The sequence below is a fragment of the Vulpes vulpes genome, chromosome 3, assembly GCF_048418805.1.
Source record: "Vulpes vulpes isolate BD-2025 chromosome 3, VulVul3, whole genome shotgun sequence".
Classification (NCBI taxonomy): Eukaryota; Metazoa; Chordata; class Mammalia; order Carnivora; family Canidae; genus Vulpes; species Vulpes vulpes.
Genome location: NC_132782.1, coordinates 11,005,467 through 11,032,265, shown reverse-complemented (window position 1 = coordinate 11,032,265; position 26,799 = coordinate 11,005,467). Strand labels below are relative to the sequence as shown.

Genomic DNA, 26,799 nt, shown 5'->3' with positions numbered 1-26,799 from the left:
TGGGAAAATTGGACATCCACATGCAGAAGAATGAAACTGGACCACTCTCTTTCACCATACACAAAGATAAACTCAAAATGGATGAGAGATCTAAATGTGAGACAAGAGACCATCAAAATCATAGAAGAGAACACAGGCAACACCCTCTTTGAACTTGGCCACAGTAACTTCTTGCAAGATACATCCACAAAGGCAAAAGAAACAAAAGCAAAAATGAACTATTGGGACTTCATCAAGATAAGAAGCTTTTGCACAGCAAAGGATACAGTCAACAAAACTAAAAGACAACCTACAGAATGGGAGAAGATATTTGCAAATGACATATCAGATAAAGGGCTAGTTTCCAAAATCTATAAAGAACTTATTAAACTCAACACCAAAGAAACAAACAATCCAATCATGAAATGGGCAAAAGACATGAAGAGAAATCTCACAGAGGAAGACATGGACATGGCCAACATGCACATGAGAAAATGCTCTGCATCACTTGCCATCAGGGAAATACAAATCAAAACCACAATGAGATACCACCTCACACCAGTGAGAATGGGGAAAATTAACAAGGCAGGAAACAACAAATGTTGGAGAGGATGCGGAGAAAAGGGAACCCTCTTACACTGTTGGTGGGAATGTGAACTGGTGCAGCCACTCTGGAAAACTGTGTGGAGGTTCCTCAAAGAGTTAAAAATAGACCTGCCCTACGACCCAGCAATTGCACTGTTGGGGATTTACCCCAAAGATTCAGATGCAATGAAACGTCGGGACACCTGCACCCCGATGTTTCTATCAGCAATGGCCACAATAGCCAAACTGTGGAAGGAGCCTCGGTGTCCATCGAAAGATGAATGGATAAAGAAGATGTGGTTTATGTATACAATGGAATATTACTCAGCAATTAGAAATGACAAATACCCACCATTTGCTTCAACGTGGATGGAACTGGAGGGTATTATGCTGAGTGAAGTAAGTCAATCAGAGAAGGACAAACAGTGTATGTTCTCATTCATTTGGGGAATATAAATAATAGTGAAAGGGAATAGAAGGGAAGGGAGAAGAAATGTTGGGAAATATCAGGAAGGGAGACAGAACATAAAGACTCCTAACTCGGGGAAACGAACTAGGGGTGGTGGAAGGGGAGGAGGGCGGGTGTTGGAGGGGAATGGGTGACGGGCACTGAGGTGGACACTTGACGGGATGAGCACTGGGTGTTTTTCTGTATGTTGGTAAATGAACACCAATAAAAATTAATTAAAAAATAAATAAAATAAAATAAAATAATAAAAAATCAACTTAAAATGGATCACAGACCTAAATGTAAAATGCAAAATCATAAAAATCTTAGAAGATAACATGCAAAATCTAGATGATCTTGGGTTTGGCAATGAGTTTTTAAAAGGCCCAATCCAATAAAAAAACACTTGATAAATAAGACTTTATTAAAATCACAAACATCTGCTCTGCAAGTAAAAAACAAACGAAACCAATAACTGTCAAGAGAATGAAAAGAAAACCCACAGGCTGAAAGAATACACTTGCAAAAGATATACCTGATAAAGAACTGCTGTCCAGGGACACCTGGGTGGCTCAGTGGTTGAGCATCCGCCTTTGGCTCAGGGTGTGATCCCAAAATCCAGGATGAGTCCCATGTTGGGCTCCTCCCAGGGAGCCTGCTTCTCCCTCTTCCTATGTCTGTCTCTCTCTCTGTGTCTTTCATGAATAAATAAAATATTTTTTAAAAAGGAACTGTTGTCCAAAATATACAAAAACTCTTAAAACTCAATAGTGAAAACCAACCCAATTAAAAAAAAAAAATGGCCAAAGACCTTAACAGACACCTCACCAAAGAAGATACACAGATGGCAAATAAGCATATGAAAAGATACCCCACATTATATGTCATCAGGGAAATGCAAATTAAAACAACAAAGAAATACCAGTACACATCTATTAGAAAAGCCAAAATGCAGAACTATGACAACACCAATATCAGACAAGGGATGTGAAACAACAGGAAACCTCATTTATTCATTTTACCATTCAATGAAAATGGTACAGCCACTTTGGGAGACAGTTTGGTGGTTTCTTACAAAAGTAAACATACTCTTACCTAATTGCATACCTTGGTATTTACGCAAAGGAGTTAAAAACTTCTGTCTAGGAATGCCTGGGTGGCTCAGTGGTTGAGCGTCTGCCTTTGGTTCAGGGTGTGATCTCAGGATCCTGGGATCAAGTCCCGCATCAGGCTCCCCATAGGGAGCCTGCTTCTCTCCCTCCTCCTGTGCCTCTCTCTCTGCATCTCTCATGAATGAATAAATAAAAATCTTAAAAAAAAAAATTTGGCTACACAAAAACCTACATACAGATGTTTATAGCTGCATTATTTATAACTTCCAGAACTTGGAAGCAACCAAGATGTCCTTCAGCAGGCAAATGGATAAACCATGGTACATACAATGAAATATTATTTAACATTAAAAAGAAATCAGCCAGTGAGCCATAAAAAGACATGGAGGAAACTTCAATGCATACTATTATGTGCAAGAAGCCAATCTGAAAAGGCTACATACTGTATGATTCCAACTATGTGATGTTCTGGAAGGCAACTCTGGTCACCACTACACCACTACAGCACATATATATAATATTCTGGAAAAGACAAAACTATAAAGACCGTAAAAATATCAGTTTTTCGAAGACCAGGGATTAGAGGGTAGAGGGACAGGGATAAAACAGTGGAGCACTGAGAATTTTTAGAGCAGCTGAAACTAGTCTCTGTGTGATACTGTAATGGTGGACATATGTCATTGTACATTTGTCCAAATCCACAGAACACAGAACGTGTAAAATCAACAGCAACACTAATTTGTAACAAATTTATAGTCCCAGATATTTGTGGTCAATATGGTGAAACACTATACTTAATTAATAAGTCAACATAGACCGGACATCTTTATTTATTCCTATTATCCGTGAATTTGATATTTTTTCCATTCATTTAGACCTTATTTAATTTCTCTTGGTTTTGTAACTTTCTCTAAAGAGACTGTGCACATCTGTGGTTGAATTTATTCCTGAGTATTTGATATTCTCTAACACTATTAAAAATTAGTTTCTTTCATTTTAATTTTGGGTTTTTTGTTGTTGATGTAGAAAAATTTATACATTTGCACTTAACTCTTGTATCTGGTCAACTCCCTAAAGTCTTTTATTATTTCTAATATTTTCCTTTCTTATATTCTTTTGAATTTTTTTATATAAACAATCTTATTGGAAAATTATGATTTTTACTTCTACCTTTTCAATCCTCATACCTCTAATTTCTTTTTCCTTTCTTATTGCTTAAGGCTACAGACTCCAACATCATGTCAAATAGAAGTCATGATACAGGTATTTTTGTTTCATTTCTTAATTATTTGGAAATGCTTCCAAAATTTCCCTATTAGTGAAAAAAAAATAATTTATCAGTTTAAGGAATTTTCTTCTATTTCTAATTTACAAAGAGTCCTTTTCAAATGTGAATTCAACATTATCAAACTTTTTTCTGTATCTACTAAAATAATTACATGGTTTTTTCCTATAATCTGTTAGTGTGGGAAATTACATTTATCAATGGTTTTAGTTAAGTCACCCTTTCATACTTGGAATATATTCAACTATGTCATGATATTGTTAATTTTCCACACACCATTGGCATCGATTTGCTAATATTTTGGAATATTTGAATCTATATTTTTTAGTAAAATAATGCTAGAATTTTCTTTCTCCTAATGTTTTTGTATTAGAATTTTAAGTATTAGAATTTTGAATATATCAAAAATATAAATTTTATGTAATAAAAAATGCCACAGTTTTAAAAGAGGGCTGAGAGAAAATATGTGCAAAATATGTAGTTGACATAAGTTGCCACCCCAAATATATAAGTAACTCACACATTGATAAGAAAAAAAACTAACAAACAAAATTAAAAGGGCAAGAGATATAAAATGAAACTCACAAAGGAGACAACCTATATTTTAATTACATTTATCAAATATTATATAAGAGACTCTCAACCACAATATAGATTGTGACAATACAAATTTATACAATTATTATATGCCATTTAAAAACCCATGGGGGGGGGATCCCTGGGTGGCGCAGCGGTTTAGCGCCTGCCTTTGGCCCAAGGCGCAATCCTGGAGACCCGGGATCGAATCCCACATCGGGCTCCCGGTGCATGGAGCCTGCTTCTCCCTCTGCCTGTGTCTCTGCCTCTCTCCCTCTCTCTGTGTCTCTCATGAATAAATAAATAAAATCTTAAAAAAAACCATCAGAACAACAACACTTTAAAAACCAAAAAAAAAAAAAAAAAAAAAACCAAAGTTCTGGTGCTGTAGACAATACGACAATACAGAAAAACAGAAATTCCATCTCTGCTGGTGGAAGTATAATTGGTACCACCAATTTGTAGAGCAATTTGGGAATATCTTGTGAAGTTGAAATATTTGTGACTTATTTCCTAACAATTCTACTACTAGAGAACCTGTCATTTAATATGCTCCAGGAGGGTGTAAAACAAAATGTTTATAACCTTCTCTCAGTAGGAGGATGGCTAACTGAACTGTGAGAGATAAAATGAATAAACTATACCTGCCTATATCTGTACATCTTGAAAATTGCATATTGGGTAAAAAACACTAATGCTAGTGGGGAAATAACATGTACAATATGGGAACATCTTTCGTAAATCTTGAAAACATACAAATCAATGCTATACGTTATTTATAGCTACAAAAGAGTGAGTTACAATATAAAGTATGGATGGAAAAGATACACACCAACTTCATGAATTAGAGGACTTCAGGGACGAAAAGAAAGGAATGGGGATGGACAAACGGGTTTCTATTGCAATATTAAATGCTTATTTTTGCAGTAGAAGAAAATGTGACAAAATGTTAACATTCGTTGGGGCATCGGGGTGACTCAGTGGGTTTAGCCTCGGACTCTTGATTTCGGATCAGGTCTTGATCTCCAGGTCTGGGATCCATCCCTGCAAAGGGCTCCCAGCGCAGCTGGCAATCTGCTGGACATTCTCTCCCTCTCACTACCCCCTGCTCGGTCTGTCTCTCTCTCAAATAAAGAAATAAATGTTTTTTTTAAAAAATATTAACATTTGTGGGGCACCTGGGTGGCTCAGTTATTAAGCGGCTGCCTTGGGCTCGGGTCAGGATCCAGGGTCCTAGGATCAAGCCTGGGCTTGGGCCCCCTGCTCAGCAGGGGGTCCGCCTCTCTCTCTCTCTCTTTCTCTCTCTGTCTGAAACAAGATTTCTTTTAAATGTTAACATTTGTTATTTGATATAGAGCTTATTTTATAATTCCCTAGTTTTTTTTTCATGCTTTTAAAACATGTTTCATAATTTAAAATAAAAGAATTTCTTTAGTAGGTATTTGACAAGTGGGGTATTACATTACCCCCCTTACTGTCCTTGACACCTTGCTCTGCGTATTGTCCTTGTGACTGAATATGCCCTGAGCCAGTCTCTAATCTGTAATAAAGGAAGGGTGCAGAGGTGACCCTGGGAGATTCCCCGTCGGATGCTCTAAGCGCTTCCCCCTTTCCAGCCCCTTGCACCAGCTTCTCAGACTCACTGCTGGAATTCACGCGCGTCCATCCTCTTTGCCACCATCTCGGCCTCGTGTTCTGCAAAGTCATCAGGGAACATTTAACCAAAGCTCGCTCAGTAATCGACTCTGCTAAGACCCTGGAAAAGTTTTTGGTTTGCTTGGTTTCCCGTTTAAATTAGAAGCCTGACGCAGACGGTGTGCACGGGGAGAGGAGGAGGGGGAGGGGGGACAGATGCGGCGGGTTCCCGCGCCCCCCCCCCCCCCCGGGCGGGCCTCACCTCCCAGCGCAGGTGTCGCGGCCAAGGCGGTGCGCGGACCCGAGGGCGCGGCCGGGCCCCGACGCCCGGAGCCTCCCGCCCCAGCCCCCGGAGCAAGGCGGCCCGGGCCGCGGGCTCCAGCCGGTGCAGCGGGCTCCCGGGGCGCTCGAACCTTCCAGGCGCCGAGGACTCGGCTGCAGCCATGGGCTACCAGGCGCAGGGGCCCGACGTGCCTCGGCAGGTAACGCTCCGGGGCCGGCCCGCGTCGCCTTCCCTCAGCCCGCCCGGGGACCCCGACTTGCCCTCGGTCCGGCTGAGCACCGGGAAAGGGCTCCCGGGGAAAGGGTTTGCCTCCCTCCGACGTTTTTTTTGATTGGCAGATGCTTTCCAGGGTGACCCCAATCGCGCCCGACCAATGCAGGCTCCCCGGGGACCCCCTGAGCTCCAGGCTCCCCAGAGGACCCCCTGAGCTCCAGGCTCCCCAGCGGACCCCCTGAGCTCCAGGCTCCCCAGAGGACCCCCTGAGCTCCAGGCTCCCCAGCGGACCCCCTGTGCCCAGGCTCCCCAGCGGACCCCGTGTGCCCAGGCTCCCCAGCGGACCCCCTGTGCCCCAGGCTCCCCAGCGGACCCCCTGAGCTCCAGGCTCCCCAGCGGACCCCCTGTGCCCAGGCTCCCCAGAGGACCCCCTGTGCCCCAGGCTCCCCAGCGGACCCCCTGAGCTCCAGGCTCCCCAGCGGACCCCCTGTGCCCCAGGCTCCCCAGCGGACCCCCTGAGCTCCAGGCTCCCCAGCGGACCCCCTGTGCCCAGGCTCCCCAGAGGACCCCCTGTGCCCCAGGCTCCCCAGCGGACCCCCTGAGCTCCAGGCTCCCCAGCGGACCCCCTGTGCCCCAGGCTCCCCAGCGGACCCCCTGTGCCCAGGCTCCCCAGCGGACCCCCTGTGCCCAGGCTCCCCAGCGGACCCCCTGTGCCCAGGCTCCCCAGCGGACCCCGTGTGCTCCAGGCTCCCCAGAGGACCCCCTGTGCCCCAGGCTCCCCAGAGGACCCCCTGTGCCCAGGCTCCCCAGCGGACCCCGTGTGCTCCAGGCTCCCCAGCGGACCCCGTGTGCCCCAGGCTCCCCAGAGGACCCCCTGTGCCCCAGGCTCCCCAGAGGACCCCCTGTGCCCCAGGCTCCCCAGCGGACCCCCTGTGCCCAGGCTCCCCAGAGGACCCCCTGTGCCCCAGGCTCCCCAGCGGACCCCGTGTGCTCCAGGCTCCCCAGCGGACCCCGGACTCGCGATCCCCTCGATCCCGCCGCGGGCCTGGTTCGGGCGCCGCCGAGGCTGGGACACCCGCCTGCGTGGGGTGCGGCGCCCGCTGAATCAGCTCTGCTGCTCCCCTCCGAGCCCGAACTGACCATTATTTCCCTGTCGCCCTGGACATTGCCGATGATTACTGCTAACGTCCAGGGGGTGTCCTCCACTCTAGATTTCTCTGACACTTTTCCAATTTTTTTTTGACTATTTAATTGAGTATATGTCATTGCCATTTTATATGTTAAAACCAGAGCCACCTAGATGACAGAGAAGCTCTCATTTCTGAACATGGGCACAAAGGGAAAACTTGTCGTCAGTGCACGGCTGTTTTTAATGTTGTCAACTCGATTATAGGATCTGGTATGATAGGTAAGTGTTGTTTTGTTTTAGATTTTAAGTGAAAAGATGAAATTTAAGACTTACCATGTTGCTACTAGTCACTGATTATTTTTAAGTAAAAAGTCTTAAATAATAAAATTGATTATTTTTTCCTCATTAAACCTTCTCCCCCCCCCCCCCCATTGTAACAATGTGCATCACAACAGTGTCTTTCATGCGAAAGGTGGGGATGTGATTCATTCTTTTTCCTCATGTGAGAGCATCCTCCACATGTGGTAGGTTAAAGTGGAACTGCCTATGGGATATGCTGGATTTATTTTTATAGGCTAGGTGGTCAATTGATAATGCTACCTAATGTACTTTTCCCTCTTGCTGAAGTGTCCACCATTACCTGAACCACCTTTCTATGACCTTTTAGAGTATAAATCTCCAGATATTTGGAAGTATTGGAGGTACCTAAGTGTAATCTAAAAACATAACAATCTTGTGGAAAATTAAATCATACAGTATTTCCTTACCTATCTATAGTTTTAATTTTTAAGTACAAACTTACTTTGATATATTAATTTTAAGTGTCATTTAGTCAATAAGTAGATATTGGTGAAAAATGAAAAAATATAAATTTTTCTTAACAAAGGAGCCAAATAATAAGAATTGAAAGAAATGAGCAGCTCATATTTTCTCAATGTGAAGCAAGGGGAAAGTTCTGACAAAATTAAGTGTGTTGCATTATCATAATTAAGGCAATTATTTTTTCAGTGCTAATTATTCTTTTTTTTTTTTTAGATGTTATTTATTTATTTGAGAGACAGCAGAAGCAGGGGGAGCTGCTGAGGGAGAGGGAGAAGCAGTTGCACAGGGAGCCTGATGCAGGGCTTGACACCAGCACCCTGGGATCATGACCTGAGCTGAAGCCAGACATTTAAGTGACTGAACAACCCAGGCACCCCTAATTATTCTTTTTTTTTAAGATTTTATTTATTTATTCATGAGAGACACACAGAGAGAGGCAGAGACAGGCAGAGTGAGAAGCAGGCTCCATGCGGGGAGCCCAATGTGAGACTTGATCCTGGGACCCCAGGATCACACCCTGGGCAGAAGTTGGCGTTAAACCGCTGAGCCACTCAGGCTGCCCTAATTATTCTTTTTTTTTTTTTTTAACATCCAATTTAAGAAAAAGAAAAGGTAAAAACAACATCCTGCCCTATTCATTGAGAACACTACCTTTTCCTGTAAAGCTTTGCATTTTAGTTACAGTCGTCATTGATTATTTATTGGAATTGCATTACTTTTTTCACCTTTTGCAAGCTGATGTGTTTCCTGATGTTGTTTCCAAATAACAGGCAGTTCTCTTTAATGGCACATAAGATAGAAGTATGTGAGGCCAGGTAACCAAGTAGGGGCAAAGACTTGCTTGAATTTCTGCCCCCATGAACCAGGGAGGTGTTGGCGCTCTCCTTGGCAAAATTCCAGAGTTCATTCCCCATGTGAACACTTTAAGCTAATTCATGTCAGCAACATAAAAAGTACCTCTTAATTATGTTCAGCAGAGTTTTTAAGGGAAACGTTTCTAGAGAATAAAAATTCTGAATGGATATAGTTTAAATATGTTTTTAGCTTAAATATTTTCTTGCCCTTAATATAAAATTGACCATTTCAGGGTATCCCTGGGTGGCACAGTGGTTTGGTGCCTGCCTTTGGCCCAAGGCGCGATCCTGGAGGCCCGGGATCGAGTCCCACGTCGGGCTCCCGGTGCATGGAGCCTGCTTTTCCCTCTGCCTGTGTCTCTGCCTCTCTCTCTCTCTCTCTCTCTGTGTGACTATCATAAATAAATACAAAAAAAAAATTTAAATTGACCATTTCATAAGAAATACGTCTATATACCCCTTCAGCTTTATAAAAAATACTTTTGGTGCACCTACGTGGCTCAGTCGGTTAAGCGTCTGCCTTCGGCTCAGGTCATGATCTCAGGGTCCTGGGATGGAGCCCCACATGGGGAATCCCTGCCCAGCTTCTCCCTCTCCCCCAATCCTCCCCCCGGCCCCTGAGCTCTCTCTCTCTCTCTCTCTCAAATGAATAAGTAAAATTAAAAAAAAATAAATAATAAATGATACAAAATACTTTTTCCTTCTCATTTTTCTCTCCTAGTTACCTACTTCGATTCCAGAGTCAGTCCTTCTTCATATCCCATAACCCTTTTGTGCTCTTATTACCCTCTTTGCTTTCCCAGCTAGCTTGTAAGGAAAGCTCTGGGTCATTACTTTCTATATATTCAAGGATATTCCCCCCTCACCCTGAAGCGAACATTATTTGTGTGAACTGGCATCTGTTTTTCATTGTTGCTTTCTTATTCCTATTCCATCACCTCATAAACTTGCTCTCTTGATGTGTCCTTAGCTTGCATTTTATTCTGAAATAGTATTAAAATGCTAACATTTGAATAGCCATGTGCACTGTTTACAACCATGTGCTATGAATATGTCAATTTACTTAGCCTGTTATATACAGGAATTGGGAGAAAGCCTCCATATTTCTATATGTTTTATTAATGTAATGGGTGGGGCATTTTATATTTTCCCAGGATTACCTTATTCAATGAAGCAAGCCGGCCTTCCTCTGGGAATATTGCTTTTATTTGGTGTTTCATATGTTACAGGTAAAATACTATGTGATTGCGTTTTCCTGCAACTTAAGTAGTGCAATGATGATTACACACACACACACACACACACACACACACACAAAATAACTGAATCTACTAATTAGGAAGTGCATCAAATACTCCTAAAGAATTTAGACATTTATGTCTGAGATTTACTTTTCCTGCTAATGTTCTGAACAGATTAGAAAAGCATCATATATTACCAAGCCTAAATCCTTTTCATGTGACTTTTACACCTTATGCAGAGTGGTAGGTGGGGGAGCCATCTTAAAGGCTGATGAGGGCTGAAAGACACTGCTTTGAAAATACAGACATCAGGCCTTCTTTCTCTATCACGTCTCTTCTGCTCCCCCCCCTTGTCATGTAGTGTTCATTCACACTCACCTTTTGCCACTCCTCCATCTGAGTGTGCGCTTTACAACCCATAATCATCTCCTCCTCCTGCGGGTCTCTTCCCTGGTCGGAAATCACCCCACCACCTCACCTCATGACAATCACAGGGTCCTTCCTCTACCTTAGGATCACCGTGAAAAAGGCAGTGATCACAAAGAGACAGCACCTGCAGTGGTGGTTTTTATGGTGACTACTATGTGTGGTCACTTAGGTGCCTTTTTTCCAGGGACTGCAAACACCTCAGCCTTGTTGTCAAACCATTGACCTGGCTCTCAATGGCGCCACCTTCCTGTAAGGTTATGATGTCCAGTCACCATTTCCCCACAGCCCGCAGCCAATGACTGACTGATAGAGAACACCTGGGTGGCTTAGCAGTTGAGCCTCTGCCTTTGGCTCAGGGCATGATCCTGGGGTCCTGGGATCGAGTCCCACGTCAGGCTCCCTGCATGGAGCCTGCTTCTCCCTCTGCCTGTGTCTCTGCCTCTTTCTCTGTATCTCATAAATAAATAAATAAATTCTAAAAAAAGAAAAAAGAAAAAGAAACACAAAAGCTGCGTGTCCCGGCCCACACGTACACACCTTCCCTGCCACTCCCCTTCCCACCCCCCAGGAGAGGCCAGTGCGTGTTGCAGGTGCAGCTACTCTCCACCTGAGGCCACCTCAGTGCTGAACTGTTTCCCCTGCCCTATCCCCATTCTCCTGAGAGCACTCCCTCAAGTCCCCTGCCTAAGAATCTCTGACCCAGCTCTGCTTCTGGAGACCCTGAGCTAGATGCTGTGGCCTCATAAAATCTCAGTTTTCCAAGACCAGCCTGTAACTGCCATTTGTTTCCCTCAGGCTAAGGAAGAGAGTAAAGCATGCTATAGATTCCAAAGTCAGAGCTGCAGAAGCACTGGACGGCCTTGCTCCCCTCTTTCCTCTCACCGACTATTCTCCCCAAACCTATGGGGCTTTGAGCTTCTACAGCTCGTACTTTGTAGCTTAAGACCCATAACTTAGCTTAAGACCCATAACTTAGTAACGCGGGACCTGTAACACTGTGCTTATTCAGGGTTGTTGGTGTTTAAAAATTGCACTCTATTCATGAGAACATTCATCACACTAAAAAACCCATTCAAGGATTACCCTTGTCCTTTTTAATTTCCTGTTTCCTAGTAAGTCAGCACTGACTATAATTAATTTCCACCCAGGCATAATAACCATGACTTATTTAAGTACATTGTAAACATTTATGTACACTGTAAACCAGTAGATAGAAGAAAATTTAAAAATATGTATCACCAAAGAATTAAATACTCCAGGTGAATTAACAGTTTACTAAAGCCAAGTCACATTATACAGAGGTAAATATGAAATAATATGAATAGTTTCTCAACTAATATTATGCATAAACTTATGCAATGACAGTGAGCAGCCTTTTGCAAAGTCGTATTTTGCTAATTTATTAATCGGTAGAAATTAGTTACTCTTGTTAGTTCAGTTGCATGATCAAAATCTTAAGCAACTCTGATGAATAAAGGATGACCACACAGAAGCAAAAAAATTTATAGACTATGATTCATTTTATTTCTTAATTAGGCTTTTAAGAGGAAAATCTGCAATTAGGGTACAGTATTGAATTTTTCTTTAAATGACACTGCAATTACACAATGGTTTTTCTCTGTGATTGTTCTTTTGTCTTTTTAAGGCCTCTAATGAGATATGTCCAGTTCAGCAGTTTTTCTAAGTTCAGTTTTCATGGTTTTGACATGTTGGAGAATAAGAACAAATTATTGACAACAAATGTTTTCTCTTAATTTACTTTAAGATTTTCATATTTGTTTATTAGAGTATAATAATTTTTATTGTTCAAACACACATACTGATTTAAAAGAAAATTTTTATGTTGAATGACATGGACTCATTCATGGATTTATCTAAAATTTGCATGCCATATATTTAAAGTGAACAAATGGGACGCCTGGGTGGCTCAGCGGTTGAGCGTCTGCCTTCAGCTCAGGACGTGATCTTGGAGTCCTGGGATCGAGTCCTGTCGGGCTCCTGCAGGGGACCTGCTTCTCCCTCTGCCTGTGTCTCTGCTTCTCTCTCTTTCTCTGTGTCTCTCATGAATAAATAAATAAAATCTTTAAAAAAAAATAAAGTGGACAAAATGTTATAGTGATTGATACTTCAGATTCCTTTTTTAAATAAAGATTTTATTTATTTATTCATGACAGACACAGAGAAAGAGAGACAGAGGGAGAAGCAGGCTCCATACAGGGAGCCCGATGTGGGACTCAATCCTGGGTCTCCAGGATCACACCCTGGGCTGAAGGCGACGCTAAACTGCTGAGCCACTAGGGTTGCCCTGATATTTCAGATACCTAAAGCTCTTAAGATATATATTTATAGCTTGTACTTTATAAGTAGAAAAACACATTTATTATAAATTCTTTATATAGAGAGAGAGAGACTAATTCTTAATAAATTGTTAACTTTAAGCAATGGATTTTGAACTTTTATAAAAATCAGCATTCTCATCCCAAACATATAGTTCTTCACCAAAACTTCACAACATCTATGAAACTGATCCCATACTCTCTGTGACTGAGGTCCTCATTCATCCTCTTCCTTGGTCAATAAGTTGCTGTTGAGTTTTCCTCCCTTTAGCATCTGTCCATTTCCTGATGAGTCTTCCATATTGCTGAAGAACTACCTTCATAAAACCTCAGTTTGGGGGACACCTGGGTGGCTCAGTGGTTGAGCATCTGCCTTTAGCATGATCCTGGAGTCCCAGGATCGAGTCCCACATCAGGTTCCCCACAGGGAGCCTGCTTCTCCCTTTGCCTGTGTCTCTGCCTCTTTCTCTCTGTCTTTAAAAACAAAACAAAACCTCATTTTGGTCTCTCTCAGGTTTCCAATCAAGGCATTCTAAGAAGAACATTATTCCTGCCTGTATGAAGCTCACAATGTAGTGTCAGGCAGACAAAAACAGAATTATAATACTTTATGGAAAATACCATAATAAAAATATGTACAAATGAGAGGGATATTGGCATTTAACCTAGTTTCAAAAGAGAAGGCATATTTTGGGGCTAAGAGACACCTCCACTGACTGTTTATGAGTGAGCAAAGAAAATGGAAGGGTACTCTAAGCAGATGGAAATGTGGAGATGCAAAAGGGAATGGTGTGAGTGATTCCATCTGCTAAAGCATAGGGTTGATGTTTCTAAGTGGAAAGAGAGGAAGTCAGAGGTTTACAGAGGCATTTATGAAGGCTCCCACGTAATGATAATCATTACCACTTCCTGAGGACTGGTTTGGTGCTGAGCATGATGCAACCACTGCACTTAATCCTTCCAACTCCATGAAGTAGGTATTCATGTTCTAATTTTATGGAGAAGGAAATTGAGACTTTAACAGGTTAAACCATTGGCTAATGTCAACGGTTACTGGCAACAGAGTTGAAAGTTAAGTACATGGATTTTGGAGCCAGACAACCAGGATCTGAGTCCCAACTCTTCCCTTCTAGCTCTGTTAAGTTCAGCTATTTGTTTAACCTTCTGTGACTCACTTTTCTCATCTATTAAAGGGAGACTTGATGTAATAATTTCACTTAGACTTGTTGTGAAGCTTAAACAAGTTAAAACTCTAAAATAAAGTAGATTAGAGATTAGAAATGAGGGGATACCAATGAATAATTTATAATGCAATAGTTAATGGATTTGGTGACTGAAAGAATGAAGCAGGTGATGGATAATGAGAAATCTAGGGTGATGCTCAAATTTCTGTTGGTACTACTCACAGTTTGGAAAAATATAGTTGGAGAACCAGGTTCCTGAATTTATATATTTATGTAAATTAGAATTTGGACATTTAAAATGAAGATGTCTATGTGATCTCCAAGGTAAAATGTTTGTTAGATTAAGATTTAGGAGGTATCAATTGGATTTATCAACTTGGAGCTCATTGGTGAATTTTTCAAAGAAGATTCAGTGATGTGGGAGGAATCAAGGTGGAAAGCATATTGCAATGATTTCTATTTTCTTCTTAGTATTTGAGTGCATCTCCAAATTATTTAAAGGAGTAAAAAATCAACTGTGGTGGAAGCATGAGCGAGAGAAGAGAAAAAATAAGAATCACTCCCTGTGCATAGCTGTGTACCCAGTACAACTTCAGTGTCATTCATTAAGTGCTCAAAAAACATTGAGTTAAGTGAAAAAAAAAAGGGAGAGATTAACTTTTAATTATATAATTTATGTATATTTGTGTCTTCAATTCCAACTGTAAAATTAGAGCTTGAGTCTTTAAAATGTAAGTTAAAAAAATTCTTGGAGTTGTCTCTTAACCATAATACAAAGTTACTAGTTCTACTTTGTTATAAAACAAATGATCTGATTCTCCTCAATGTATTTTTTTCTGATTGCTTCATCATTTTTCATTCTTGGTTTTCACACATTGAATGTCTATGAAATATTTGATTACCTACATTCTGCTGCTTGGACAGCTGAGCTGCATCCTGTTAATAGTCGTTACACTGGTTAGGTTCTGAAAGTAAAATGGGAAACTGACGCTTTGACTCTAGTCTGCGCACCCTCTTCTGTCCAGTTCATTGCACAGATACGTTAAGTATATTTGCATCTGAATTGAAAAATATATAACTGGAAACAGTACTGTTTCATGAAAGGTAATGTTTTATGAAAAGAAAGTAAGCCTTGTCATGCCAATTTATTGTAGCATTAAACGCTTCAAAGTTTCTTTTTCTTTAAATCAATATACAAAAAAAAAATTGTATTAAATGTAATCTGATGTTTGTTTAATCACTGTTTTTGCCACAGACTTTTCCCTTGTTTTATTGATAAAAGGAGGGGCCCTTTCTGGAACAGACACTTACCAGTCTTTGGTCAATAAGACCTTCGGCTTTCCAGGATATCTCCTCCTCTCTGTTCTTCAGTTTTTGTACCCTTTTATAGGTAAGTTGAATGTGAAAATGAATAGCGTGACTTTTATAAACACACAAATATTTCTGAAGAAGGTGGTTTAATAGGAGATTAAAAGTGAATAGGTGAAATAATAGATTTCTTGTAAGGCTGAAATATATATGTTTTTTTAAATCTAAGGGTTTGTGGAAGCCATGTACAAGGCCAACATGCAATTTAAAAGCTATACCATAATGATGAACATGTCCCCTAGCACTTCTTAGGTAAATTGTTAACATTCACCAATGACCGAATTGACATCATTTTTAAAATCAGTAAATAATACAGCAGCTGTTGTTCAAACCATTAGTTCCTTATGTCTCCATGGAAGGCTACGAATATATTTCCCCAAAATCTTACTTTTTCAAATGAGGGGATATTTGGGAGGCTTCACAATTTTCTCTTATTGTTTCTCTTTGAGCAATAAATGTATTCCTGAAAATATGTGGAAACTGAACTTTTGTAACAAAACAAATCACATTTTAAGTGACTATGGGAACTCATTTAAAACTGAACTTTTGTAACAAAACAAATCACATTTTAAGTGACTATGGGAACTCATTTAAAATTGTTCTGGAGGGGATCTCTGGGTGGCGCAACGGTTTGGCGCCTGCCTTTGGCCCAGGGCGCGATCCTGGAGACCGGGGATGGAATCCCACGTCGGGCTCCCGGTGCATGGAGCCTGCTTCTCCCTCTGCCTGTGTTTCTGCCTCTCTCTCTCTCTCTCTCTCTCTCTCTCTCTCTGTGACTATCATAAGTAAATAAAAATTTAAAAAAAATAAAAATAAAATAAAATAAAATTGTTCTGGAAAGAATCAATTTGTGAAGTGAAAATTTTTTTGTAATGGAAACTTATATTCTCATATATTTGCTGTCCAGTTATTTTTGAAATTATACATATTTGTAATTACAATATATACTTGAAATAAGTAGGATTATGCCTACTATTTGGGAATAACTGATTACTTTCAAAACAGTTAATGGGTGTTAAAGAGGGCACTTGTGATGGGCACCAGGTGTTGTATGTAAGTGATGAATCCCTAAATTCTACACCTGAAACTAATATTACACTGTATGTTGACTAACTAGAATTTAGATAAAAACTTGGAGAAGAAAAATAGTTATATCCCAAAAAATCAAAATGTTCAAGAGGAAACATGTGATGGTTTCTTGGTGACTGTATTGTTTTAATTACATTTTTAGCTATGATAAGTTACAACATAATAACTGGAGACACTTGGAGCAAAGTTTTCCAAAGAATCCCAGGAGGTGAGTCAATGTATTTATATATTATTCATAGTTAATGTAGTTCATAATAATTTACAAGCAAAATATTTGTAAGTGGAAGAGTTGGATGGCTTCAAATATCTGGCAATAGCTGGATCCATTCTGCTTCTAAAGTATTATTCTACTTTTATAAATAGTGTATTTCATATTTAAATGTTTAAAGGATATCATTGCTATTCATAGACTACTTTGTATTCTAAATATCTTATGCTACATATCACCAACTCCATGTGGTAACATTTTTCATGTGCTTTTTACTATGCCATTTCTTAAATAAGCAAGCTGACTTTTTTCTCTATTATTTGGGGTAAGGTATAATTTAATATATAAAATTAGCTCTTTTTAATGTATAGTTCTGTAATGTATAGTCTGACAGATGCATATAGTCATATATATCCACAACCACAATCAAAATACAGAACAAGTCCATCACCCACCCTCCCAAATTTTCCTTATTTCCCCATATAGTCAAACCCTTCCTAATCTCCAGCTTCTGGCAACCACTGATCTGATTCCTCTCTCTAGTTTAGCTTTTCCCAGAATGCCAAATAAATGGCGTCATATAGCATGTAGCCTTTCAAGTCTGGCATCCTTCATTTAGAATAGTGCATTTGAGATCCATCCAACTTTTGGGGTGTATCAGTAGTTTGCTCTTTTTTTTTAATTGCTGAGGAGTATTCCATCATATGAATGTGCAACAGTTTATCTATCACCCAGTGGAAGGACATTTGGGTTGTTTCGTTTGGCATGATTATGAAAAACCTTTACGAACATTTCAAGCAGACCTTTTCAACATGTATCACCACACCACTTCCGTTCACCCTTTCACCATATCATGGTGATTTGAATAATTTAGAGATCATGAGTCTTTTTGTTCTGAAAAGCTTCTCACCCAAGCCACACAATCCTCATCTCATAGTTACCTGCTCTATAGTTGTTATCAGAGTTGAAAGTGATACAAAAACACCTTTCTTCTTAGTCCCTGAATCACTCCTTCTAGAGACACACAAACTAAAATAAAACAAAACCTAAAACTAGAAATTGCACCTATTCCTTCAGAGTGTTTAGTGGGAATGAAAATCAGGAAACTTGACCATCAAATCACAGACCCATGCTTGCTTGCTGTGTGACCTTGACAAGGTTAATGCCCTCTCTGAGTTTTAGTTTCTTCATCTCTAAATTAGGAAGTAGAGTTTCACCTGCTTCATAGAATTACTGTGTGAAACGACCAAGGTAATACAGACAGTGATTAGCATGTAATAGGCTTGCCTGACACTGTTAGCTCTTAGCAACTTCTAGCCCCCAACTACAAATCATGTTTTCATAAATGGAGATCACATGAGTGGATAGAATGCTAAGGAAAAATGGAAAGAATTTAACACCATATATAAAATATTGACCTAATTATGTAAAATTTCTATTTTCATAAACAACTAAGGGAAAAAAATCAAGAAAAAAATATATTGACATGTTAACTGTGATTATCTTTTAATTGCAGGATTCATGAGATTTTTTTTGTTTCCTTTTTTGTTTCAGTTTTTCAAAGTAGCATCTATTAGTTTAGAAAAATCTTTTTATCACTTTTTTTTAAATTTCTTTTTATTGGAGTTCAATTGCCAACATATAGCATAACACCCAGGGCTCATCCCATCAAGTACCCCCCTCAGTGCCCATCACCCAGTCATCCCAACCCCCCACCCACTTTATTTTCACTTAAAATGCTTATTCAGGTATATTTTTGTTAGAAGATCAGCAAAAATAATATATCTCATCATCAGATCCTTATTTTAAAATGTCCTTTATGGTAATAGAGATCCTTTGTTACTAGTCTCCTCTCTGCTATTCATAGCATTCTATTTCAGTGTTTTTCTAGGACTTAGAATTTTCCCAGTGAAGGAAATCTATATTTTCTACCAAACATATTGGCAGAGCAAATGATTTGAAAGGGTAAACAGAAACACATATACAAACTATTTAATTCAAAAAATAATAATAATTTAATTCAAATTATGCTCACCAGAAATATATAAATAGTTGAGTTCAAGGTTTTTCTAGAACTTGAACTTCCTGTTTTAGTGTGTGGTTTTTTTTTTTTTTTTTTTTTAGATTTTATTTACTTATTCATGAAAGACACAGGGAGAGAGAAAGAGAGAGAGAGAGAGGCAGAGACACAGGCAGGCTCCATGCTGGGACCCTGATGTGGGACTCCATCCTGGGACTCCAGGATCACACTCTGGGCCAAAGGCAGGCGCTAAACCACTGAGCCACCCAGGGATCCCATGTTTTAGTGTTTTGATTCACAACTTTATGATGATTGTTTAGTTATATCTGAGTTAAGCAAATATTCATGCTTATTTTATTACAGTGTGTATCACATTTATACCACTTTGAAATTGCATCTGGGAACTTTCCTATAAGTTAGTTTATTAGCCATATGGGAAAATTAATCTCGCTTACTTTTTCCCCATAATATTTTTTTCTTTCTTTATTTTCCTTTCTTTCTTTTTTTCTTTTTTTGTAACCATACTCACACATTTATTCTACAAACTTTAGACTTTGCAGAAATTAATGAACAAAGACTTGGTACCACTGGGGACATTTCAGAAACATAATGATATGATCTCTGAAGGAACTCAATATGCGGTAAAAAATTTAAGCACTGGTATCCTTTTTGGAATAGATACATAGCTCCCAAAGTTAATACTGTGATTAGCACAGCCTTAAAAATATATAAATCCTTGTAAGTATGTTTTATTTTATGTTTACAACTTTTACTTGTATTTGATGATAGGCACACATACACATACACTACCCTCCCCCACAACACACACACAATTATTTTATCAAGTCATTGGGATAGCCAAGAGTCTGCAGTGTATACTGGTTTCAGCAGAGCTTCTGGATAACTTCCCTATTTACCTCTGTCTTCTTTTTTTCAGGGAAACCACTTCTTTCTCAACAAAAGCATAGAAATAGAATATTTTGATCTAAAGCTTGATTTTTGAAATTTCAAGCTCCACTTTCAAGTCTCTCTAGGACACGAAAGTTAAAAAAAAGAAAAGAAAAGAAGCTTCAGTACATGACTCCTCCTCATGTACCTTAATTCCTATAGAAAGGATTTGCCATTAGAGAGTTTTAGACAAAGAGTGACATGTTTTTAGCTTTTGGGAAGGATCTCTGTACCTTCTAGGTTAAAAGTATACTCTAAGGAGACATAGAAGGGTAGAAGCAGGTAAACTTATTAGAAAGATATTAAAATAATTTGAAAGATAAGATTATTTGAACTATAGGTTCATCCTTAAGTTATTTTGTATTTACATTTTTGTGAATCATTTCTATTTTTACGTGGTTTTATGAGATTTATTTACTCAAAATCTTTGTCATTTAGATAATATTGAAAGTTATTTAAGTCATTTTTGCACTTAAATATTTGGCTATTTGTATCACTGGTGTGTTAACTCACACCTCTAAAGATTTTATAATATTTATTGTGTTTTAGTTGACCCTGAAAACTTGTTTATTGGTCGCCACTTCATTATTGTGCTTTCTACTGCTGCCTTTACGCTGCCTTTGTCCTTGTATCGAGATATAGCGAAGCTTGGAAAGGTAACTTACATTTTTAAAAAGGCTCAGAAATGCACTTTGTTACCTGCACTAATTTTGTCAAACTACTATCTATGTGGCCAAGTTCTTAATTATAGTATTTATCTTAGATTCTTTCTTACCTTTCTTTCTAAGGTACATAATCTGATGTCAGGCACCATACTTTCAATTTAGAAAATAAAAAGAACTATACTTATACCAAGTCTAATTTACTGAAGAATATGTTCTATCTTTTTTTATGGATAGTAGTTTAAACAATTTAATGTTAGACTAAGTTTAAGAAGTAGGGATGAATCACTACACTGGCTCAAAATTTTTTTGTAAACTACAGTGTTTCATCCAGTGAATTTAAATGTCGATATGTCAGTGATCAATTCATGAGAATTTGGCCAGTGTACATGATTCTTACTGCTAAAGAGAAATGATGCATTTCTAATGAAACCAACCAAATAATTATTTGACTCACCATTTAGGCTTATCTGCATAGATTAGCCTTTATCGACCATATTTTTATTTCCTTACTCTCAAGGAGTGTTTGTATTTATTCAAAATATTATTGGTATTATATTTACATTATGCCAAGCATTCTGATGAAAAACTTTTTTAAAAGAGTTAGTGATATATTTTTATGTTCTAATTTGAAAGTCTAAAAGTTGAGTGAATTTTACTTTTCACTGTGATATTTTCTGTGTATCCACACTTATGGGTCCTTCCGTAAGGATCTTATTATGGATACTGTTACCCACGTCCTTCCAGGTCAGCTAGAGTGGAGATACTCCAAAGTTTCTGACCACTCTACCTTTGTTCTCTAATAGACTTCCAGAAATAAACAAGAGTCTATCAAAAGAAATTTTTTTGTGAATTATCTGAAATAACTCAACAATTTTCCATTTCACATGTTGTAGACATAAATGTTATCCTACATAAATGTAGGAGCCCTGATGTGAAGTTAGGGTGCTTGCATTTGAATTCTCCCTCTGCCACTTTCAAACTGTGTGACCTTGGGAATGTTACTTAAAAATCCCTGTTCCTCAGTAGATGAGAGGACTCATAACAGAACCTTATTTCTAGTTAAAAACTAACAACCAAGGAAACAAGGTTAACCAAATGAAATAAAAGCAATTTTACATTTTGTTTTTCTTATTAGAGAAAGAAGTCTAAAATGTGCTTATCCATTAAAAAATTAAGGGCAGAAGCACAGATTTAATAATGAGTGTGCAAAATGCATATATACACAGACCAGTTTATATTTTAGCCAGTTGAAATAGTGACAGAAGAGAAAAGAAAAAGCAAAGACTTTAGAAACAGACCAAAGGGCAAAATCAAATAGGAAAAAATAGACTAACAGAGCTAAAGAACAGAATGGAAAAAAGAGAGGCACCCCAAAAATGTGTGTGAGTGGTGTGTGTATGGGGGGAAGGTCCTATATTGAAAGGGGGGAGGGTAAGGTAAAGACAGAAGCAGAAGAAGCAATTATAAATAGAAAAAAAGCAGAAGTCAACACCAAAATAGGACCTGAAAGGGAAAACCTTCCCTTTGATCCATATCAACTAAAATCATTATATGCAGTAAGCTACTAAAAACATTTAAAGTCATATTGCAAGATTAGTCATATATGATACTTGCCCCCCCTATTTTGGCAGAAAAAATAATACTATGATCTGATAAAAATTTAGCAACACCCATCTGTAAGAAAAAACTACTATAGGATTGTATAAACAAAAACTGTATAAAGCTCTACTCAAGTAAAAAGAGAAACACCTAATATTTTTAATACACTGATCTCTTTTCCAAACTGACGATATCTTTACATTTTCTTTTGCAGATCTCTTTTCTTTCTACAGTTTTAACAACTCTGATTCTTGGAATTGTAATGGCGAGGGTAGTCTCATTGGGTCCATACATGTAAGTTTTGTTGCTATATTGGTTAGTCTCTAATTTATAGTCTTCACATAGATATTCATATGATGTATTGTAAATGTTGAAGTATAAAGTAGTCTTGGTACCTGGAAGCACCATTTATCTTCAGTATTTGACAAAATGAGAGAAAATAAAAACATCTAAGTAGACAGGCATTTTTCATTTGGCCCCTGCGTGGCTGTTGAGATTATATTGAGTTTACTTTGTATGTTAATGGCCAGCCTTAAGAGTTAGAGTAAGGAAAGGATTTTAAATAGTGAGAAATAGGGCAGCCCAAGTGGCTCAGTGGTTTAGTGCCACCTTCAGCCCAGGGTGTGATCCTGGGGACTGGGAATCTCAGGATCGAGTCCCATGTCAGGATCGAGTCCCACGTCAGGCTCCCTGCATGGAGCCTGCTTCTCCCTCTTCCTGTGTCTCTGCCTCTCTCTCTCTGTGTCTCTCATGAATAAATAAATAAGATCTTTAGAAAAAATAAAATAAATAGTGAGAAATAAGAATGAAGTAGAGTGCTTGGGAAGGTAAATGGTGGGAATTTTTATATCTATCCCAGAGATGGATTTATTCTTAACAAAGTTTTACCAATATAGCTGAAATGAGAAGAACAAAGAATATGATGGCGTTTTCTCTGTTAGAGGAAATGTAATCACTCTGAAAACCACCCTTTATTCCCTTCTAAAGTATATTCTTTGATTATTTTGTGTTCAAATGCTTTGTCATTCGTAGACTGATGGTGATAGCTGGTGCCATTCATTTGCTTTGGATGTTATTATCTGGCCAAATAAAATGTTGACAACTGAGTACTGGTTCCCCAAATTTTAAATTTAAATTTTAAAATGTTACTTATCTACCGAACAAAGTGCAGAGGCTGCCAGTTCAAACTATGGCATTTATATACCTCAATTACAGAATAGATTCGCCCGATAAGGACTGGGGAGTTTATTACCCAGAGTCCCAAGAGAATGCTGGAATGAAATAAGCTTAAATTGACCTTAGGACAAAAGAAAATTAACATGTGACAGTGTCTAGCCCAGTGCCGGGAACATCCTGGGTCTTCAATGAATGTTACCCCCAAGGGGAAAAGAAAGGAAACCTGTTGAATAATTATCTGTAATAACATCGTTCCCAAGGTAACTTATTTTTTCCCATCGATTAACTGTTCTGTGAGATCGCATCATTTTCAACTTCATGTGGTTATGTCTGGCTTCTTAGTCTACCAGGAAAATTCCAAGCAATTTGCCTCAAATTTATTTGGAAGGGGGTGCCTGGAAGGCTCAATGGTTGAGCATCTGTCTTAGGCTCAGGGCAGGATCCCCATCCCAGGGTCCTGGGATTGAGTCCCACATCCTGCTCCCTGTGGGGAGCGTGTTCTCTCTCTACCTATGTCTCTGTCTCTCTCTCTGTGTCTCTCTTGAGTAAATAAATAAATAAAATCTTTTTTAAAAAATAAACTTATTTAGAATGAATTATGGAACATTCAGTCTAATTGCATTTGATATAACCTTTACTTTGAAAAAAAAAAAACCTACTCTTTAAAGGATTGAAATAAAAGAGAAAAGCATACATATCTATCATGTTTATATTAATGTTCTCTTTGAGTAACTGAATCCCAGTCCATAGTTGTAGTAGCTCGGGCTGCCAAAACAAAATTCTATAGACTGGAGGTCCTTAACAACAGAAATTTACTTTCTCATAGTTCTGGAGGCTGCCAGCATGGTCTGATTTTGGTGAGAGGTCTCTTCCTAGTTGCAGAAAGCTGCCTTGCTGCTATGTCTTCACAGGGCAGACAGTGAGGAGACAGCAAGCTCTCTGGTATCTCTACTTAGAAGGACACTAATCCCATCAAGAATGCCCTGCCCTCAAGACCTCTAAACCTAATTATCTCCCAAAGTCCTCATTTCCAGATACCATCACAAAGGGGCCTTGGCTTCAATATATGAATTTTTGGAGGGAACACAATTCAATCCTTAGCCATAGCAGTTTTGAAACGCATCCAGTTCCCTTCACTGTGGCCATTTATTCTTTCACTCAGTGAACGCTCACCGAATGCCTATTGTTTCTTGCTATTTTGCTGCACCCTCAGAGAAAAAGAGCAGAGAAACTTAAGTCAGTACCTGTTGAAGGTTGTTCACAACCAAGTGGTGAAAATGAACTTATTTTTAAAACAAAAAGGAAGAAAAAGAAATGGCAGTGCCATAGAAGTGCAAAATAGAGGCATAAAAGCAGTAGGGCTGCCAAAGAAGAGAGTGCTTAATAGTTTTGTCTGAATCAGGACCGGCTTCCTTGAAGAAAAAAAAAAAAATATATGATCTGGGTGTTTTAGGATGAATCTGAATTTTTTCAAATAGATAAAACTATAAAAAGCATTTGAGGCCAAGGAAAGGTAAGCATAAAAGAACAAAAGCATATGGTACATTCTCCTGATATTTACTTAGTACCTACTATGTTGGTACTGTAGTCACCTCTGACTTTCAAAGGCTGAGTTTACACAACAAAAAGCTAATAAGTATACCGAGCAGAATACAATAAATAATTGTGGGTTAATGTTTTTAATTGCGTAAGACAGCATTTTTAGTTGGAGCTTTTATTATGAAAAATGATTCTAGAGAATAAATTATTAGGTTATAATAAAAGGTCTAATAGATTTGGCAAATAGAGTACTATGAGGCCATATTGAGGGGAAAAACCCAAGTAGCTTAAAGCTGAGATAAATAAGTTAATCATTAACTGAGTCCCAAGGAGACAGTTTGAAGCAATGATTTTCCTCTCCAGGGTCACATTAGAATCACCTGAGTAGCTTTCAAAAATGCTGATGCCAGGGGCCCCCTGCAGAGATTCGGAGGGAATTGGTCTGGGAGCCAATTCATTATTGAACAGTTGTGAGGTTGTGAGCAAGCATCTTGGTTGAAAGAGACTGAAATCATGAGGACACATTTAAACGGGTGTAGCATTTTCTAAAAGTCAACTAGGCCCTGTTGTGCCATAAATTTTCATGATTTATTCTCCACTTACTGTTTTGGTACCTTTTGTTCTACAACCTGTGTGTGAGATACTATTGTGAAAACCAAGAGAAAATATCTCTGCTCTCAAGGGGCTCCCCATTTAGTGGGGAAGATAAGGCGGTGCAAATGCCTGTCGTGGAGGCAAGTGTATCTTGACACAAAAGAAAGAGGAAGGAGAGGCCACTTCCTGGTGGCGCTAAATGAATTGATTTTATGGCCAAAGAGCTATTTATTTCTGTTGTAAACAACATGTGGTCTGTATCTTTCTAACCTTCCTCTAGCAGTGCTATCAGACTTCATCTGAGCCTTTGAAATTTTTCTAATAACAGGGATTATTTACTTAACTCTTTCAATATTTAGATGTTAAAGAAGTGTGTTGTTTTTTTTTTTTTTTTAATGCTGTGCCGCCTTTTATTTCTGTTTGAATACTACTGCAAACAACTTCTGTTTGTCCAGATTTACAATCAGGCTAATCAAATCCCATGTTCAAGGGTTGGCATAATAGCTAGTCAAGCAGGCTTCTTTCTGAAATATGACAGCCACAAATGCTTATAATCCATAAAACATGAGAAATTCAATACTCCATGTGTGTTTTTTCCTCATTTTTGGTTCAGAGGAATGATCAGAAAAGCTGTACTTTTTCATAGGGCTTTTAAAATGGTGTTTGGAAAAGAACTTTAAACCGGTTATCAGAAAAGAGGAAGGTTTGTAATGGCTACTGGTATTGACCTTGTTACTATGGAAACATCTTTTTAGTAGTTGTGTTTAAAAAATAAGACACACAATTCAATTTCCTTTTCCATAACTCATAAGGCCATAAATTCTGCTTTTTGATATGATTTCAAATATGTTATAGTCCAATGACTTTCAGTGCTCTTTGGAAATAATGTTCATTTTTATTGTATTTTCTAACCTTTTGCTTTCTTAAAAACTGAAGTGGCAAGGCAATTTAATTGCTTTCTAGAAAGTGTGCTAGTATCACAATGCAATGATAGTTCTTCCTTTTTTTCAAACTACAGTCATTATCACTGTGAAAACCTTCATTCTGTGCTTCATTAATATTCCATTCTTTACATTCAGAATGGAAATGATAGCATGAGGTCCAAAGTTACAACTATTTTCTCTTCATCTAACATGTTTTTTATAGCATTTTAACCATTAACGCTGTATTCTAAACATAATTCCAAAAAGTGTGTCCATACCTCCAACAGACATTTATGTACATAAAATGTGCCATCTCCAAGAATCTCAATATGTATTAGTTTCTTTACCCCTTTTCCATTCGAACCCTGAAATTCTATGGTTTGATGCTATACATAAAGAGGACCTAGAAGGAATTAAAGAAAGGATCAGAAAAAAATAGGTAAAAGCAGAGGAATAGTGCATATTTGAAAAAGGGAATGATTATTTAATTCTGTCAAATACTAGCCACTGATTTTTTATGATTAAATTGTTGCCCTTTTTGTTGCAAAAGATAGCAACC

The 26,799-nt window shown here is 38.7% G+C and overlaps 1 protein-coding gene across 1 annotated transcript in view; it reads left to right on the top strand.

The window, feature by feature from the left end:
* Window positions 1-5,965: 5,965 nt before the first annotated feature.
* SLC38A11 (solute carrier family 38 member 11) overlaps window positions 5,966-26,799 on the top strand; it is a 55,034-nt gene continuing 34,200 nt past the window's right edge. The window contains exons 1-7 of the mRNA XM_072751809.1: window positions 5,966-6,102; window positions 7,407-7,524; window positions 10,076-10,150; window positions 15,367-15,501; window positions 16,711-16,776; window positions 20,294-20,400; window positions 22,223-22,302. Of these exons, the coding sequence (XP_072607910.1) occupies window positions 6,064-6,102; window positions 7,407-7,524; window positions 10,076-10,150; window positions 15,367-15,501; window positions 16,711-16,776; window positions 20,294-20,400; window positions 22,223-22,302 (620 nt within the window). The 5' untranslated portion in view covers window positions 5,966-6,063. The remainder of the gene's footprint in view (window positions 6,103-7,406; window positions 7,525-10,075; window positions 10,151-15,366; window positions 15,502-16,710; window positions 16,777-20,293; window positions 20,401-22,222; window positions 22,303-26,799) is intronic.